The 15,962-nt window shown below is 42.3% G+C and overlaps 1 protein-coding gene across 1 annotated transcript in view; it reads right to left on the minus strand.

The window, feature by feature from the left end:
- Window positions 1–15,962, minus strand: part of TMEM178B (transmembrane protein 178B) — a 233,255-nt gene that overhangs the window by 165,060 nt on the left and 52,233 nt on the right. Inside the window, exon 3 of the mRNA XM_071727201.1 lies at window positions 6,019–6,132. Within this exon, the coding sequence (XP_071583302.1) occupies window positions 6,019–6,132 (114 nt within the window). The remainder of the gene's footprint in view (window positions 1–6,018; window positions 6,133–15,962) is intronic.

Genomic DNA, 15,962 nt, shown 5'->3' on the forward strand with positions numbered 1-15,962 from the left:
ACCAGGCTGTTACTTTTGACTTTACAAATAATTTTTTATGCAAATGACTTTCAGCCTACCACAAACACAGGATTATTGCAGTTTTCCAAAGCAAAGATGAACCTTATCATTCCAATTAACACAAGGCATTATGGTTCCTCTTCTCCTGACAATGCAGCTCCCCATGCCAATGCTCTGGATTCAGATCCCATGTTTCATGGTCCTGCAGTGGAAGTGGGGGGGTAGGAGACAGGCAGGAGATGCCACAGTGCCCAGAGAAGAAGCATTTCCCCCCAAAATAGGAAAGTCTAAACATTTCACAGGAAGCATCAGCTACCTGTGTGTGAACTGGTCCTCTCTAGAGCAGGCTGGTGACATGATTTTTAAGCTGTGCAGGAAGAGATCAGTTTCCATAGCAATTCCAGCCACTTTCTGCCCAGATGCAGCACTCTCCTGGACACAAAAAACAGCTCCTCTGGAAGACAGGCCTGGGTGGCAAGCAGGAGAAGAGCAGACAAACAGAAATTCTCTTTTTTGTGGTCAGGGAGGGAGGGAGGGAGGGAGGGAGGGAGGGAGGGAGGGAGGGAGGGAGGGAGGGAAGGAAGGAAGGAAGGAAGGAAGGAAGGAAGGAAGGAAGGAAGGAAGGAAGGAAGGAAGGAAGGAAGGAAGGAAGGAAGGAAGGAAGGAAGGAAGGAAGGAAGGAAGGAAGGAAGGAAGGAAGGAAGGAAGGAAGGAAGGAAGGAAGGAAGGAAGGAAGGAAGGAAGGAAGGAAGGAAGGAAGGAAGGAAGGAAGGAAGGAAGGAAGGAAGGAAGGAAGGAAGGAAGGAAGGAAGGAAGGAAGGAAGGAAGGAAGGAAGGAAGGAAGGAAGGAAGGAAGGAAGGAAGGAAGGAAGGAAGGAAGGAAGGAAGGAAGGAAGGAAGGAAGGAAGGAAGGAAGGAAGGAAGGAAGGAAGGAAGGAAGGAAGGAAGGAAGGAAGGAAGGAAGGAAGGAAGGAAGGAAGGAAGGAAGGAAGGAAGGAAGGAAGGAAGGAAGGAAGGAAGGAAGGAAGGAAGGAAGGAAGGAAGGAAGGAAGGAAGGAAGGAAGGAAGGAAGGAAGGAAGGAAGGAAGGAAGGAAGGAAGGAAGGAAGGAAGGAAGGAAGGAAGGAAGGAAGGAAGGAAGGAAGGAAGGAAGGAAGGAAGGAAGGAAGGAAGGAAAATAAATGACAGGCTTTATGAGTCAGCAAAGTAAAAGCTTTAGGAGGGAAAGAATAATTTTTCATCTCCCTTTTGATCTGAAGAATTTCATGCAATGCAGCTGAAGCCACTGAGAGCTCTGCCATTCAAAGGCCCTGTGTATGCACCCTGCAGCATTTGTCCCATTTCAGCTACCAAGTCAGAAGAAAAAGGAAGATGCAGTGGCTTCTCTTGACTTGTTCTTTGAGAGGAAAAAAACCATCAAGAAGACCCACCAGCAGCTTGGTTATTTGAAGAGTTTTTCAGCCACACTTTCTTGTGGAAAGAAGGTAGCCCTGGAAAGGCCTCTCTTTACCCTTCCTTTGCCAAGACCACAGAGGGGAAGACAGCAGAGGGACCCCCAGGCACCACCCCTGTGAGGCTCCAGGCAGGTCTGAGCCCACAGCAGGCTAAGCCACAGGCCTGGAGTACCCACACAGTTGTTCTTTGTGAAATCATTCAAGGAATGGATGCACAAAGAGGTCCCACAGCAAATACAAGTATGTTGAGAGGTAAAAATGAGCAAGGAACCATAAGGCCTAAACAAAAGGAGCTAGAGGCAAAAATAAAATATTATCATGGTAGACTGGCTCTAAGTATGAAGATAATCCTCTCCTCTTATCTCTATCTTCCTGCCTTTTCTGCACTATTTGGCTTCCTTAAAATAAGTTTCTAATCCAAAGTCTCCCAGCAAGACAATGAAATGCAGATAGCTGACTTAAGCATATGTAGGAATTTCTGCCTGTGAATGTCTCTTCTGTGCTGTGGTTACCCTTCACTAAACTGTTGTTTCTTAAAGACTGCAGCAGAAGATCAATAGAAAGCTTTGCTTGTCTATAGCCTATTTGCCAAAAACAAGTGGGACAACCTTGCTACTGCCCCTCTGATGGTATAAAACAGCACTAACCCAACAGGTGACTGCTTTGCTCTGAGGACTCAGCCAGTGGGCTAAACACTCCCTGGGCTTTGAGTGTCTTACCCCTCCCAGTGCCTTTAAGGAACAGCACTGTTGGTTCCTGGAATATGCCAGACTGAATACAGCACATCCCCTCTTTGCCTTGGTGGTACTGCCATTTTCAAAGCAAGCACAGATTTTCACCTTCTTTGCCATAAAATACCAGATAAACTTCTCCTGAAGTTTTGGGGATCAAGAGGAAAAAAATTAGTATCAATATAGCATCATTTTGCAGTCAGTTTTCTCAAAGCACAGGCATCCATTTCACGTGGTTATTCTATCACCTGAAAATGCTTCTCACACCTCCCAATTCCTGTACAATATCCCACAGCTCAAGCACCTGCAGTGATCACTTTATCATCTCTTGTGAACACAAATCTGCAGCATACTGAAAACCAACCTACAAGAATGGCATGAGACACATGGAAGTGAATATGCAAAGAAATACAGAACTCTTCAGCTTTTCTTGGATTTTTGTTCTAATAATGTATATCTCCATTTCCATCAGGGATGCTACTGGAGTTTTTCAGAAGTCAGAACTATGGAAAGTTACTCTGCACAAGGCCGAAATGGGATGGCAAATACCATATAGTGCAGCAAGCATGTCATTACACTGGCATTTGCCATAGAACAGTTACTTGTGCTCAGGATACAGCTTTATTTCCTTTTTCCCTTCCTTTCCCAGCTCATATGGACACTTGCTTTGTCTAATTAGATAAGAATTTATCTCCTGACAGGCAAGAGATGGTGATACTACGTCATCCTTCCTTCCATCCCTATTTAACCAGAAATAGTTGAGAGGAAGCACTTTCAGGGAAGTGAAGTCCTATCTCCTCCCTCATGCTCTCACAGGCAATCAATTTGGAGCAAAAGTTCCACCTTGAAAATGTAAAAAAGAACAGAAAATTATATATATATATAAAGGCAGACCAAACCACTCCTTCAGGTCCAGCTCCTCCCCTGGGTTCTTCTAGCAGAACTGGCAGCCCTGCTGGAGGGTCCCTGCTTTCTGTGCTGACTGGTGCCATGGGATCTTCAGCCTCAGATTAATTGCCCCTCACCCACTCCTGCATTTCATGAAAAACTGCTGGAGAATCAGTCCTGCCCACCAGTCTGCTGGGCACAGCTGGAACCCTCTCTTCTCTGATCTCCTAACCAGTAAAGAGGAAAAGCTCCAGACTTCCATCTCAGGCCTAACAGTTTGCTGCCCATGCCCCAGGGAAGGGTAATAACCATTACTGAAATACAAATATTACAAAGGACAGCAGTGGCTTCAGCCTGGAAGAGGTGTTTTTCTTTAGTAGGGTGATCAATCACTTGTTTCTTCTTTCCAGTTCCTTTGAAATTCTTCAGGATGCACTTTTGCCTCAGTGTGTCCTCAGGAGATACTTTTCTTTCCATCTCACCCATGGAAAGAGCAGGAAGAACAATGGGCCTGAGCCCTTCCCTTTTTTATTTTTAATTGCCACAGTAGCCAGCAAAGGGAAATTCTGAAGAAGAAATTGCTCAGAGGAAAAGAATGGGCAGTTTCACTTGGAAACACTGTTCTAGCTCAGGATGAGCAGTTGTGAACTGAAGTAGCTGTGTCCTGGATGAAGCTAGTCCAGAGGCAGAGAATCAGGTTGGCTGCTAAGGCAAGGACTAAAATTACAGACACTTTATGAAGGGACTTAGAGTCTTACCCCAGTTTATGCCTACTCTGCTGCAAAGGAAGAACATCCTCCTCAACCAAAATACAATTTTTAAAGTTTGGTATTGCCCTTGTCTTTTAAAAGAGGTGTTTTAGAGAAAAATAGCAAATTCACTGTTCCTACACAGGGAACAGTCACAGAGGTTCAGAACATTCTTAAACAGAGTGGCCTCCAGGTCCTCCAGTGGTGAACCCTTCATATCAAACACCCACAGTTGTACCTGAGAAGAATGCACTTCAGCAAAAGCATTTCTTTCCTCCCCTGTCTTCAGATATGGTTCTTCAAATTTCAGTTCTATCTAAATCTACCTACACTTATCTGACTCATGAACCAGCAAGAAAATCTGGGTCAGAAATATGGATGCACACCCAGACACTTGGTGTAGCCTCCCCAGGGAAGGAACACAAAGTCTCACCCTGAAAGTGCCTCAGACCAAATCAGATATGTAAATATGTGAGTACAGTGTGCCTAGACTGCCACTTTGGAGACTACCAAATACCCTGCTGAAGGGTCCCATCAGTTGCCAACACACCACACTCATCCCAAAACAGAGACACACCAAGTGTCTTACATGGCCAGGAACATTAGTAGTGATACTTAAGTTGGGAGATTTAAAAAAATAACAGTGCTACAGCATAACCCTTTACTTGAGCCATTGCTAAGATAAAGATTAACTTCTTTAAGACAATAATTCCTACTTTAAATAGTAAGATTCCCAGTGTTTGCTTACAGAGAAGTCATTGTTCATCACAGCAGTGGCAAAGGCTCACACACACAAGCAGAAGTATAAACCAAAGACCCTTCCTACTGTCCTATGAATCCTAACAGAAGATATCTTGTGGGTGGGGGGAGTGTTTCTTTTTGCTCACAGATGAGCAATGTTAAAATAAAATTAACACCAGCAGCGATGACAGGTGGTAGCAGAAAACCTGAAGGGAACCAAACCATCTGACCTTCTTATTTCAGGAACAAATTAGCACAGCACTCTATTTTGCCAGACTAGCCCATTACAACCATCTGAGAGGTATAAGTTCAATAATTGTTTTCTTCATCATGTCACAATAAAAATATGTATTTATACACACAGAGAAAAAATTCAAAACAGAAAATAGTTTAGCAGGACCCTCTAGAACTTCCTTAATGCTTTACCGGCTTTGACCAGGCAGGTCTAAAAGCATCAATGCATCTGAATCCAGATCTAATCTTACCAATGAAGGAAACAGGCTATATCATCACACCTTCTCCTCCCCAGTGCTTAAAGGGACCCTCAAAAAACAGCTACATAGGACAGGAGTGAAACAGGGTCTGAAAGCTCTGTGAAGTACTACACATTTCTCAGATTGACAGAATCTGAACAGTAGCTGCCCACTACCACCTTTCATGATTTTCAGTCAGAATCAGCACCACTCAATCCCTGCCTCTTCAAGGATCTGTTAACTCCTTCCATACAGGAGCTGAGGACATTCATCAGTCCTTATGAACGTGTGGTAACAAGAGCAAGTTGCAGTGGCACCCTTCCTTGTGAAATCCCGCCTCTTCCATTTTACTAGTGAAAAACCTTTTCCATCTACAAGATGAGGAGAAAAGCTTCAAGGCCAACCAATACACCTTAAGGCAATTCCATCCCTGCCAGATTCCTCGCTTCAGCAAATGTTACAAGTTGGTGACCACTGGCTACAATTACCACTAAGGGCTAAGCCTGTTCCCAATGCCTCAAAGGCCACAACGTTTCTCTTTCTAGATCTTCATAGGAGATTGATGCCTCACTCACCCAAGAGCTGCAGGCAGCATGACATATTCTACAATAAAAGCCAGCAATGAATTCTGCTGGAAGCAGGAGACTCAGCAGCAGCATAAACTCTATGAGAATACAGTCACATACAGAGCATTCTACTGAATTAAAAAAACAGAGTATTGATTTTGTCATTCATTTTTTTTTTTTAACTCTGCATGTGAATGTGTCTTCCCCACTACCACTTTTTCATGCCTCAGCAGAATTTCTAGTCAGCAGCAGAAACAGAGATGTAGGTTCTAAGAGCAAATGGATCAGTCTGCTACAAAGACAAACGAAGAGGGCTCTGAGCAGGTTGTCAGTCAAAGCCTTTGGTCACATTTATCAGGGAGCACCTCCCTTAGTCTGCACGTGAGGAGAACAGAGAAGAAATCCAGCAACACTTACGCAGTGCATGCCACTCATCCTGGCGGATTGTCTTGGTGATGTTGTAGGTGAGGTTCTTGGGAATGGTCGCTGAGGAGTAGTGGTACTTGATGTATGTGCACCTCTCAATTGCTCCTGGGAAGGGCAAAATTAAGAAAAGAAAGTGCTGTTAAATGAATGCAAGATGTCCTCACAGCTGTAGACCCAATGGGCTTGACAACAAAAAGCAAAGCAATCCCAGCAATACCATTCCAGCAATACCAGCAGCTCACTGTGACAGTCAGTGCTACCTTTAGCCCATGGCAGACCCAAGTGACCTGTAGGGTAAGCTCACATCTCAACTGAGGATACACAAAAGGCTCAGGAGTAGCTGCCAGTGTTTGCTTTTGCCATCAGATACATATATTTATGTGGCAAATCATTCCTTTTTCTTTCCTTTTCTCTGACCCATGAGCTAGCAGCAGGCATACCAGCATTTACTGTGGAGAAACTGTAAATCCACATCTTGGCTTGTCCTGCAGTAATGTCAGTGACAATATTCCAGGAGATATACAAGTCAAACATCTTTGACCACTCCTTTAGTAACAAAAGGCAACACCAGAAAAATAATATAGATGATTGTAAACAATTTTCTTTACCCTCTTTGACCCCACACCCAAGAAGCAAGACAAGAAGCTTGCATGACAGGCTATGGTATGTGGGTACCCAGGCACTTTCATAGCAGGCTAAAAAAAAAGAATTTTTGGGGCACCCTTGAATAATGACCCTCAGGTGGAAACATGAATGGGCAATGTTCTTCCCCTCTACTCAGGATTTCATCTATTTCTTGTGGAAAAAAATCCCCATGTGCTCCTTCTGCTTATCTTCTGCTCATATTATGATATTCTCTTTTTACAACCACTTTCCTTCCTTTACAACAATCACACCTCCAGGCCCTGATCTCCTGGCATGTCTCTGCAGAGTTAGTGTCCTCAGAGGAATGTGTTTGGCATAGCCGGATGCTTTCCATGAATCGCAGCCTAAGCCAAATTTCACATCTGATCAGAAACCTGTGACATTATGGCTTTGCTGAAAAGCAGTATGTTTTCCTACATCCATTTTGCCATCATCCTCCACAGACACTGATTTTCTTAGACCTTCTCACTACACAGTCAGATTCAAAGCTCATTAAAGTAATTTTTCTGTCAATATTTTACGGCATTTTGGATTAAGCCTTTAATAACGAAATCGGCATCCTTAACGTGGTTGACCACACTGTTTGCTACTAGCTGCCACTGGTCAGGGAAGCAGCTGTGCTGGAAATGCTTTTATGTATTAAAAATACATGAAGACAACCATTCAATAGACGAAATTAAATGAAGCAATGAATTATATAAATAATAAAGAGCTCTATACACCAAGAGGAAGGTAGAAGACACTTACTGTCAGCCTGAACTGAAAAGGCAGAGCCATTAGCCTTGTATCGACAGCTCCAAGGGGTTAAATATGCTTTTATGCCACTAGAAATACAGGTTTCTACCTCAAGTTGTAAAAATATTGCTTGGCATGAACTCAGATCATGCATCACAGATCCACAGCATGAAGAGTAAAACCCACAAAACAAAATTATTAGTTACATCGCGGTCTAGAGGCATCTTCCAAAGTTAGAGCAATACAAACATTTAAGGTCCTCATTGTTTGCTCCTCTTAAGCCTTCTCCACATTCTGCCTTTGACAGCAATTAAATTAGACAAAGCCAAATATTATAGGGGGAAAAGGCAAAATATTTACATATGTATCCGCCTGCCCTGACAGCGCGATGGGCTTCTGTGTGAGTCTGCACCATCTGGGCACCAAATGTACGCCCAGAATTAAAGTTTCAAACCAAGAATAGTATTTTTTAAAAGACAGCTACTATGCAGGGAGCTTTTAAAAAGCCTCAAATCACATCTTTGCTTTCTTGTAGGTTTTCCTATCCCCTTTTTTTTCAGCTGCATTCATGGATCAGAAACATTGGCAAGAAAATCTAAAATACTTATTTATCAAAAATTAATCTTTAAGATATCAAATACCTGCCCAGAAAAAATATATTCATTTAGAACAGCAGGCAAGGACCTAGAGCCAAGATTCAAAATAAAAGCATCCAGATGGGAGGAAGTAAAAATACTGTTCCATTTGCTATAACTTTTTACAGTAATCAGCAGCAAACAGCTTCTCTTACACCAAAGAAGCTAATGTCTAGTGAGGTTCATCTTCATGTTTTTACTGCAAATACTGATAGTAGCAATGCTGTGAGCTGTTCACTATTGTGTATCACCAAAGCCTTTAGCAGAGAGATTTAGAAAGTCTGAACTGAGGTCATCACTTCACCATATGAATAACTTTGGGCTTATACATACATCTCCATTGCTTTAATGAGACTTAAGATGATGTTTAAAGACTTTCTAGAACTAAGAATACAACTGCAGTGACAGTGGTTCAATGGTAGCTTAAGTACAGAACTCAGAAAATGGCTTCCATTTGCCTGGACCTGCCAATAAAAATTAGGAAAATGAGTTTACAGCAATGACAATTTCATACTTCATGATGTTTTCTTACTTGTCCCACAAAGAAGAGCACTCATTTCAAGACCCCCAAACATCCAGTTCCTGGAGGTCCCTGGGAGAGCAAAGGTAGTGACTGCAACAAGGATCAGAACTACTGCTCTCCTGGTAAGAATCCTAAGAGATCCTTACCTTCATATTAATTATTAGTTATATTCAATCCAGTCTTTGGGGTGGGAGGGGAAGCAAGAGTAAGAAAAAAAATGACACTTTCCATTTCATACCCTCCCTCAGTAGGGTAACTGCAATTTAAGGAGCATCTCGAGCCTTCAGCCCTAACTTAGAAAGATCAAATGCAGTTGCAGCTGGGCTCTGCACTTTGCTCAAATAACTGGGAACAGTATTTATAGAGCAAATCAGTGAGTGGGCTTTTTTCACCTATGCAGTTGCCATAACAAGTGCTATAGCTGACCACATGAAACAGCCACAAAGCTGTTCCACTGATGTATGCAGTATAATTCATGTTCCTCTGATGAGAGGGAAACATTTACTGAAAGTCCTAAAACAAAGTGGCTGACATTTTCAACCAGAGGAAAGAGATTAGCAGGAAGATGCAACTAGAAAGATGAAGAGCAAAACTGCCATACCATCCTCAGCTAAGCACAGATGCTCAGAAGGGATTCAGCAGCTGTAACTCTGTGGCTGGCAACTCTGTTCCAGCAAAGCTCAGATGCCAAGTAAATTTGAGATAAGGAAATGAGAGAGAATTTCCTCCAGAGCAACTAAGTATTCAAGACATCAAACATGCCACTCATCTTACTGATGCACTTACCTACTCAGCTCCCCTCCCATACCCACTGGGCAATGCTCCACACTATCATCCTATTGTAGAGTATTTCCTCTTCTCTTCAGTAGAAGGAAAATCCTTGAACTGTGCTATAGCAGGGATATCAATCAAAGACCCAATGTGATTCTTTTCAATTCAATTTGCAAAACTGTCCCAATATCCTGATGTGAGTTCAGCTGCTGCTTTAACTCAGCTCCCCCTCCATTACTAGGGCCGTGAACACTATCCCAGCAGAGGTCCCATATTGTATGGTAATGCAGGGGGTGACTTGAACCATTCTCCCACCCTAGGCTGAACAGGGTTGAAACCAATTAAAAGGAAGGTCATACTTCTGATATCCATAAATTTTTTAAGAACTTCTGGACAAGCATCTTTCTTCACCACCAAGCTCCTCCCACCTGTCCCCATCCCCTCTTCAAATATAATAATATTTCAACTTTTTCAAACTGCTCCAAGAAACAGCCTTCACCCACAGCTAATTTAAGAAACAGAATGAAAATTCAAAATGCCACCCAGGGTAATAGCCACATCAGTCCTAAAATTTGGATCTCAGAAGCTCCCAGAGGCATTTGCCTTGTGAGGTCAGCTCGATTTTTGCAAAGCTGGTTGTCAAGTTTCAGGAATTTATACTGTCACTGTGATCATATAGTTTAGTCTTTTGCATGATACAGACCAACTCATCTGACAGCTGGCAGCAGAAAGTACTCCTTCAGAACATCTTTCATTAAATTAGTAGCCTCTGAGAGCAGTTAGCTAAGTGTCAATAATGTCACTTCAGATCTAGCCCAAGATAGCACACGGAAAAGTTGCTTACACAGATTATCTGATGGTACTCCTCTCCTGCCAATGAGGGCTACAAGATTTCTCATCTTTTCCTCTCCAACATTCAGGGGTTCAGATGGTGGAACCATCTGCAAAGTTCAGGTACAGATTAGCCCAACCTCTGTGACAAGTCACCTTTCTGGCTGGAGGGCTCACAGCCACACGTAGGGATTTCTCTTTGCAGCAATCTTTGGATAAGAGCAACCAGGAATCTCAGGCAGATGCAGGGAGCCAGCTCACTCTGGGTAATCCATGGGATGGCACAACAAGCCAGCACTGACATGAGAGCCACTTTCTGCAACATACAGAGATCTGAAAGCAGGTGGCAACCATTCTCTTGTAATATGTATGTTGATCTCTAAGAGGGATCCTTCTGTACAGCTAATATTTGTTTTATTACATTACTTGACAAAGCTTTTGACATGATGAGTTTCCTTGAAAAGACTGGCGTGGATGTTCTAAGCCATTATTACCTCTAGGCAGCTTTTCCTTCCCCTGTGTTGTAGATACCCCTGGATGAAATGTTCATAGGAAGCCATTTATTCCACAAAATTCACCCTTTGTACTAACTCTAATTTTTACAAATCTGCTTGAGAATTACTACACAAACGTTTGCTAGTAACAGGAATCTTAGCCTCTGGCTTGCAAACTGCTCACTCAGTGTATTTCCTATTCACTATGAGAAACTGCTGTCTGGATGAGAGATTGCCTTAATCCCATGGCTTGGTTCCTGTTTTCTCATTGGGTGAGCATATCCATACCAAGCTGACAGAAGAAATAGATTGGTCATTTAGCCACTAATTGTTTCACATTATCTTCAGAAAATTTGTAGAGCAGAGGAAGTTTATAGTTTTTTTTTCTTAGCATAACATTTCAGTAAGCTTTCCAGAGATTATAATCATACTTAGGGCTAGGATTAGGTTACCAAAAATAATTGTGTGTAGCACATATATGTATGTTAATGCTCAGTCTTAAAAGTTTGGCCTGCCTTGGAAAAGTTCATTGGTAAGTTGTGCTAGCATTTTGCAAAGCTTCCAAGCCAGCCCTGGCCATTCAGGCTGGTGCAGCTTAAGAATTATTGTCCTTGGCTGTATGTGCTGCTCTCAGTCTCTTAAACCATTTACTATGAATCATCAGGACTCATCTGGAGGTACCTTAATACAAGCAAGGCTGTCACTGCAGTTTCACCATACATTAACTGCTCAAATGAAACCCTGTAAGAAGGTAGATGGAGAAATCAGGCTTTACTTTAACCAGCTACCATGAAAGGATTGCAATCAGAAACATTAGTTAATGAACTCCTGAACTACCTTCCTAATGAAAGCAGAAAGTATTGCAACACAATTAACAGGATTATTTCATTACCTCTGCACTAATTCTAACCATGATAGCACTGGTTACATATTTGTACCCATCATATTAGTGCTAAAAATGTAGGAACATTATTCTTCCGTGTTAATTGTAAAAACAACTATTTTAGAAGGGTCCTCTAAATGTCAACTGTCCCAATCCCCTGCTCAAAGCAGGAACAACTTCAAAGTTAAAATCAAAGATATTTCACTTTGCTCAGGGCCTTGTCCACTCAAGTTCTAAACACCACCAAGAATGGAGGTGCACAACATCTCTGAGCATCTGTTCAAACATCTGACCACTTTCATTATGAGTGTATTCCACTAATACCTAATCAGAATTTCCCTTGGTGACACATTAATATCTTGAATACTAGAATACCTAAGGGTAAAGGTCTAAAAATCTTGCAAAAATATGCAAATAGCATCACCTCAATCAACATTTCTGATGAATATTCATTAACTTTTATGCATAAATAGATGCCAATGTTCTAATTAATGGAGCTCAAGATAGATTTTCAGCTGCAGCAGGGGCCAAATTTTTAGAACATGAGATCATATTTCTTCTTGGATGGCTCTGGCATCATCCTGAACTGAAGTTCAGTTGGTCTGCCAGTAGTTCTTGTTGCTACTTGCCACAGATAAAAGTGGAATAACCTCTGGTACTGGTTGTTTCTTGCTACTGCCTCTGAGGAGGTTGGGCTGATGCCTCTCTTCAGTTGATGTAGTGTCTTTTGGGTTCAAGAGTAAGTTGCTAGGCCCTAGCTACTACCTCTAGAAGTTGGTAGAGTTGCCCTACCAGCTTCTACTCACCATTTACAGATTCATGTAAACATCAGAGAAGGATGCGATACAATCCCCTTCCCCATTCAGAGACAGACCCAAGGGTCCCATACTGGGAGAAACAATTAATGTGTTTAGAGTAACATCATTTATCAGGAGTGCACTTTTGAAAATGACCTCCTGATCATCTCTAGTTCATGCTTTGGTTCATTACACAATGTGCTGTAATACCATGCCAATGAGATTCTTCACAAATAAATCTAAATTGGAAGATGACCTGGGAGCCTGGATTGACAGGAAGCTGAACATGAGCCAACAGTGTGCCCAGGTAGCCAAGAAGGCCAATGGCATCCTGGCCTGTATCAGGAACAGCGTGGCCAGCAGGTCCAAGGAAGTGATTCTGCCCCTGTACTCAGTGCTGGTGAGGCCACACCTCGAGTACTGTGTCCAGTTCTGGGCACCTCAGTTCAGGAAGGAGATTGAGGTCCTGGAGCAGGTCCAAAGGAGGGCAACCAGGCTGGTGAAGGGACTCGAGCACAGATCCTATGAGGAGAGGCTGAGGGAGCTGGGGCTGTTCAGCCTGGAGAAGAGGAGGCTCAGGGGAGACCTCATCACTCTCTACAACTCCCTGAAAGGAGGGGGTAGCCAGGGGGGGGTTGGTCTCTTTTCCCAGGCAACTCTCAGCAAGACAAGAGGGCACGGTCTCAAGTTGTGCCACGGGAGGCTTAGGTTGGATATTAGAAAGAATTTCTTTACTGAGAGGGTGATCAGACACTGGAATGGGCTGCCCAGGGAAGTGGTGGATTCTCCATCCCTGGAGATATTTAAAAAGAGACTGGATGTGGCACTCAGTGCCATGGTCTGGTAACTGCAGCGGTAGTGGATCAAGGGTTGGACTTGATGATCTCTGAGGTCCCTTCCAACCCAGCTGATTCTATGAGCTACTGAGAATTCAACTAACAGCATGAGAGCAGAGCCAGTCTTAAGTAACACTGCCTCTCTGACAACACATGTGAGGTGAACATTAGGTTCTAAGAGCAATAGTTACAAGTCATAGAATCATAGAATGATTTGGAAGACAGACCAACACATGATCTGTCAAGTCCATGTCTCTCCAATATAGGAAAAAAATTTTGTTCAGGACAGTGTCAAATGCTTTGTACAAGTTCAGGTAGATGGCATTAGTTGCTCTTCCCTTGTCCACTGCCACTGTAATCCTGTCATAGAAGGCCACTAGATTTGTCAGGCAGGATTTGCACCTAGTGAAGATAGGTTGTGTGTCACCAATGACCTCCTTAATTTCTGTGTGCCTTAGCACAGTTTCCAAGAGGATTTGCTCCACGATCCTGACAGGCACAGAAGCGAAGCTGCCCACCTTGTAGTTCCCCAGGTCTTTCTTTTTCCCTTTTAAAAAATAGGGGTTATGTCTCCCTTTTTCCATTTAGTGGGAGTTTCACTGGACTGCCATGACTTCTCAAATATGATGGATGGTGGCTTAGCAAGTTCATCTGACACCTCTCTTGTACCACACTATTTGCAAATGTAGCTCTAACCCGCGGTGTGTGCATCTCTGCAGTTAGAACCATCCTAGTGAGCACTGCCAAAAGTTCAGCCCTGAGTGATCACAGCTCTGGAAAAGCTGCCTTATCCACCTAAATGGTTGATCTCCAAGACTGGAAAAGTGTACAGAGCAGCCACCAATGGAATGAGCAGTACCACAGTCATAAGCACAGTTCTGTAATCCAGTTCTGTAAAGATGTAATTCCATTCTCTCCTAATGCAGTGGAAAAAGTTCTATGGTCATCACTCCAGCCATGCTTACAAACACGGATGGGCAAATATTCTATAGTTTGAGTTCTAAGGCCAACTTGAAAAACTGTGGGGGATAACCCTGACACAACCAAGAAGGAAAAAAAAAGACAGAATTTCAGATTAACTGAGAAGTTTTGTATATCCACAAAACTGAATTAATCTGTAGCTTATTTTGATACAGTTAAATAATAATTTCCAAAGTTTATTTCCAGTGAAAGTCTTAAAAGTGTATTTTGAAAATTCTAAAAAGCTGATATTTGTCTTAATTTTTTATTGCATTTTTTTCCAGCTGAAATCATCAGCCATATTATATCAAGTTTCAGAAGTGGCAGTTTGCTTCAGAGTCAATTTTCTGCATAAAAATAAACAACAATTTGCTAACTGTACTTACTATAAATGTACTCACAAGCCCATTAGAGGATGCCAGTGGCAAAAGGATATTTCAATAGCCAGAACTCTACAATATCACCTAAATTTGGTTTTTACATATAGATGTCTTTACTGACCACTGGGAAATTTAATGAACAGAGAACTTCAGTGAAGCATGCTCAGAAGATAACAACATCCTGTTTTATCTAAAGGAAAAGCTTGCCTGTGTTCACCAAACTGTCAGCCACTGAAAGGTTGAGGCATTCATAAGATAAATAATACTTTATTCCTGAAATGGCACATACCCAGCAAATACATTAACAAAATGTACGGCTTAAAGATTTTCATTAGGAAAGTGAGCAAATGTTTTTTGCAGAATGACAAGCAGAGCCTTCCTGCTTTTTTTTTTTCCTCACTATTTTTTTTACCATTCATCTTACTTGATTTCCAAGTAAAGATTTTCTCAAAGCTTCTATCTTAGTAAAACTTGTTAGACAATGCTCAGCTGATAAAGAAGTCTTGTAAAAACTCACTGAAATCATAAAGGGGGGTAGTTGAAAGCATCCAACATGCTCTACTATCCATACAGGAATGGGGTAATAGATGACAATATGCCATTCCCATTCTTCCTAGGTCATATGGGATGGAAACCTGCCTATTCACTTTTGGTATTGATCCATTAGATCTCTAGAGATATGGGAAAAAATACATATCCGAAGGGCACAGGAAATGGAAGCAATCCACAACGCTTACAGATCTCCAGAGGCACACAACAACTTTGTTATTCATGGGCTGTTTGTGCCCAGATTCCACACAGGTAGTTACAAAGATTTCAGACTGAAACACCTACGTTTCAATTTCAGTATCTGTTCCCACAGCAAAATACCCAAATTTCCTTTTCAGACACTGTGGGAGTAGAGATGGAGATGCAGATGTGTGTGCATGCACTGAGCAGATAGAAAGAGAAGCAGAGAAACTGAGCAGAGGAAAAAGAAGTTACCTGAACAGCTTTTGCCAGGCCTGTTCTCCACATCCCAGCAAATCACAGATTGCTTCAAGCAACCAGCTGGAAGAAGATAAATATTCCACCCATGGTAAGAAAAGAATCCAAGTCTGAGACCAAAAGCTGAATTTGCATTGGAAAGGGATGAGCTCACACTTTCTCTCCGAGGACCAAGGAAAGGGGGCTGGCAAGGAAGCTGGAGCAAGAGGATGGTTATGAAACACTTTTGTACATAAGCTATTAATAACAGCCTCAAAGCTGCAGGGGCACTTGAGAGGAGGAAGGCATCTCCTTGCTTCTATTAATCTTTTTGTCCACCTATTTGCATTGGGTTGGCCAGAGGGGAGAAGGAGGAAGAGCACAAAGGAAAAGTTAAGGAGGTTAAAAGGGATGAAAAATATTTGCTCCTACTTGTTTGGAGGCAGAAATTAAATCAATAAAAAGTCACTGAGACAGCA

The sequence above is a fragment of the Heliangelus exortis genome, chromosome 1 (assembly GCF_036169615.1).
Source record: "Heliangelus exortis chromosome 1, bHelExo1.hap1, whole genome shotgun sequence".
Lineage (NCBI taxonomy): Eukaryota > Metazoa > Chordata > Aves > Apodiformes > Trochilidae > Heliangelus > Heliangelus exortis.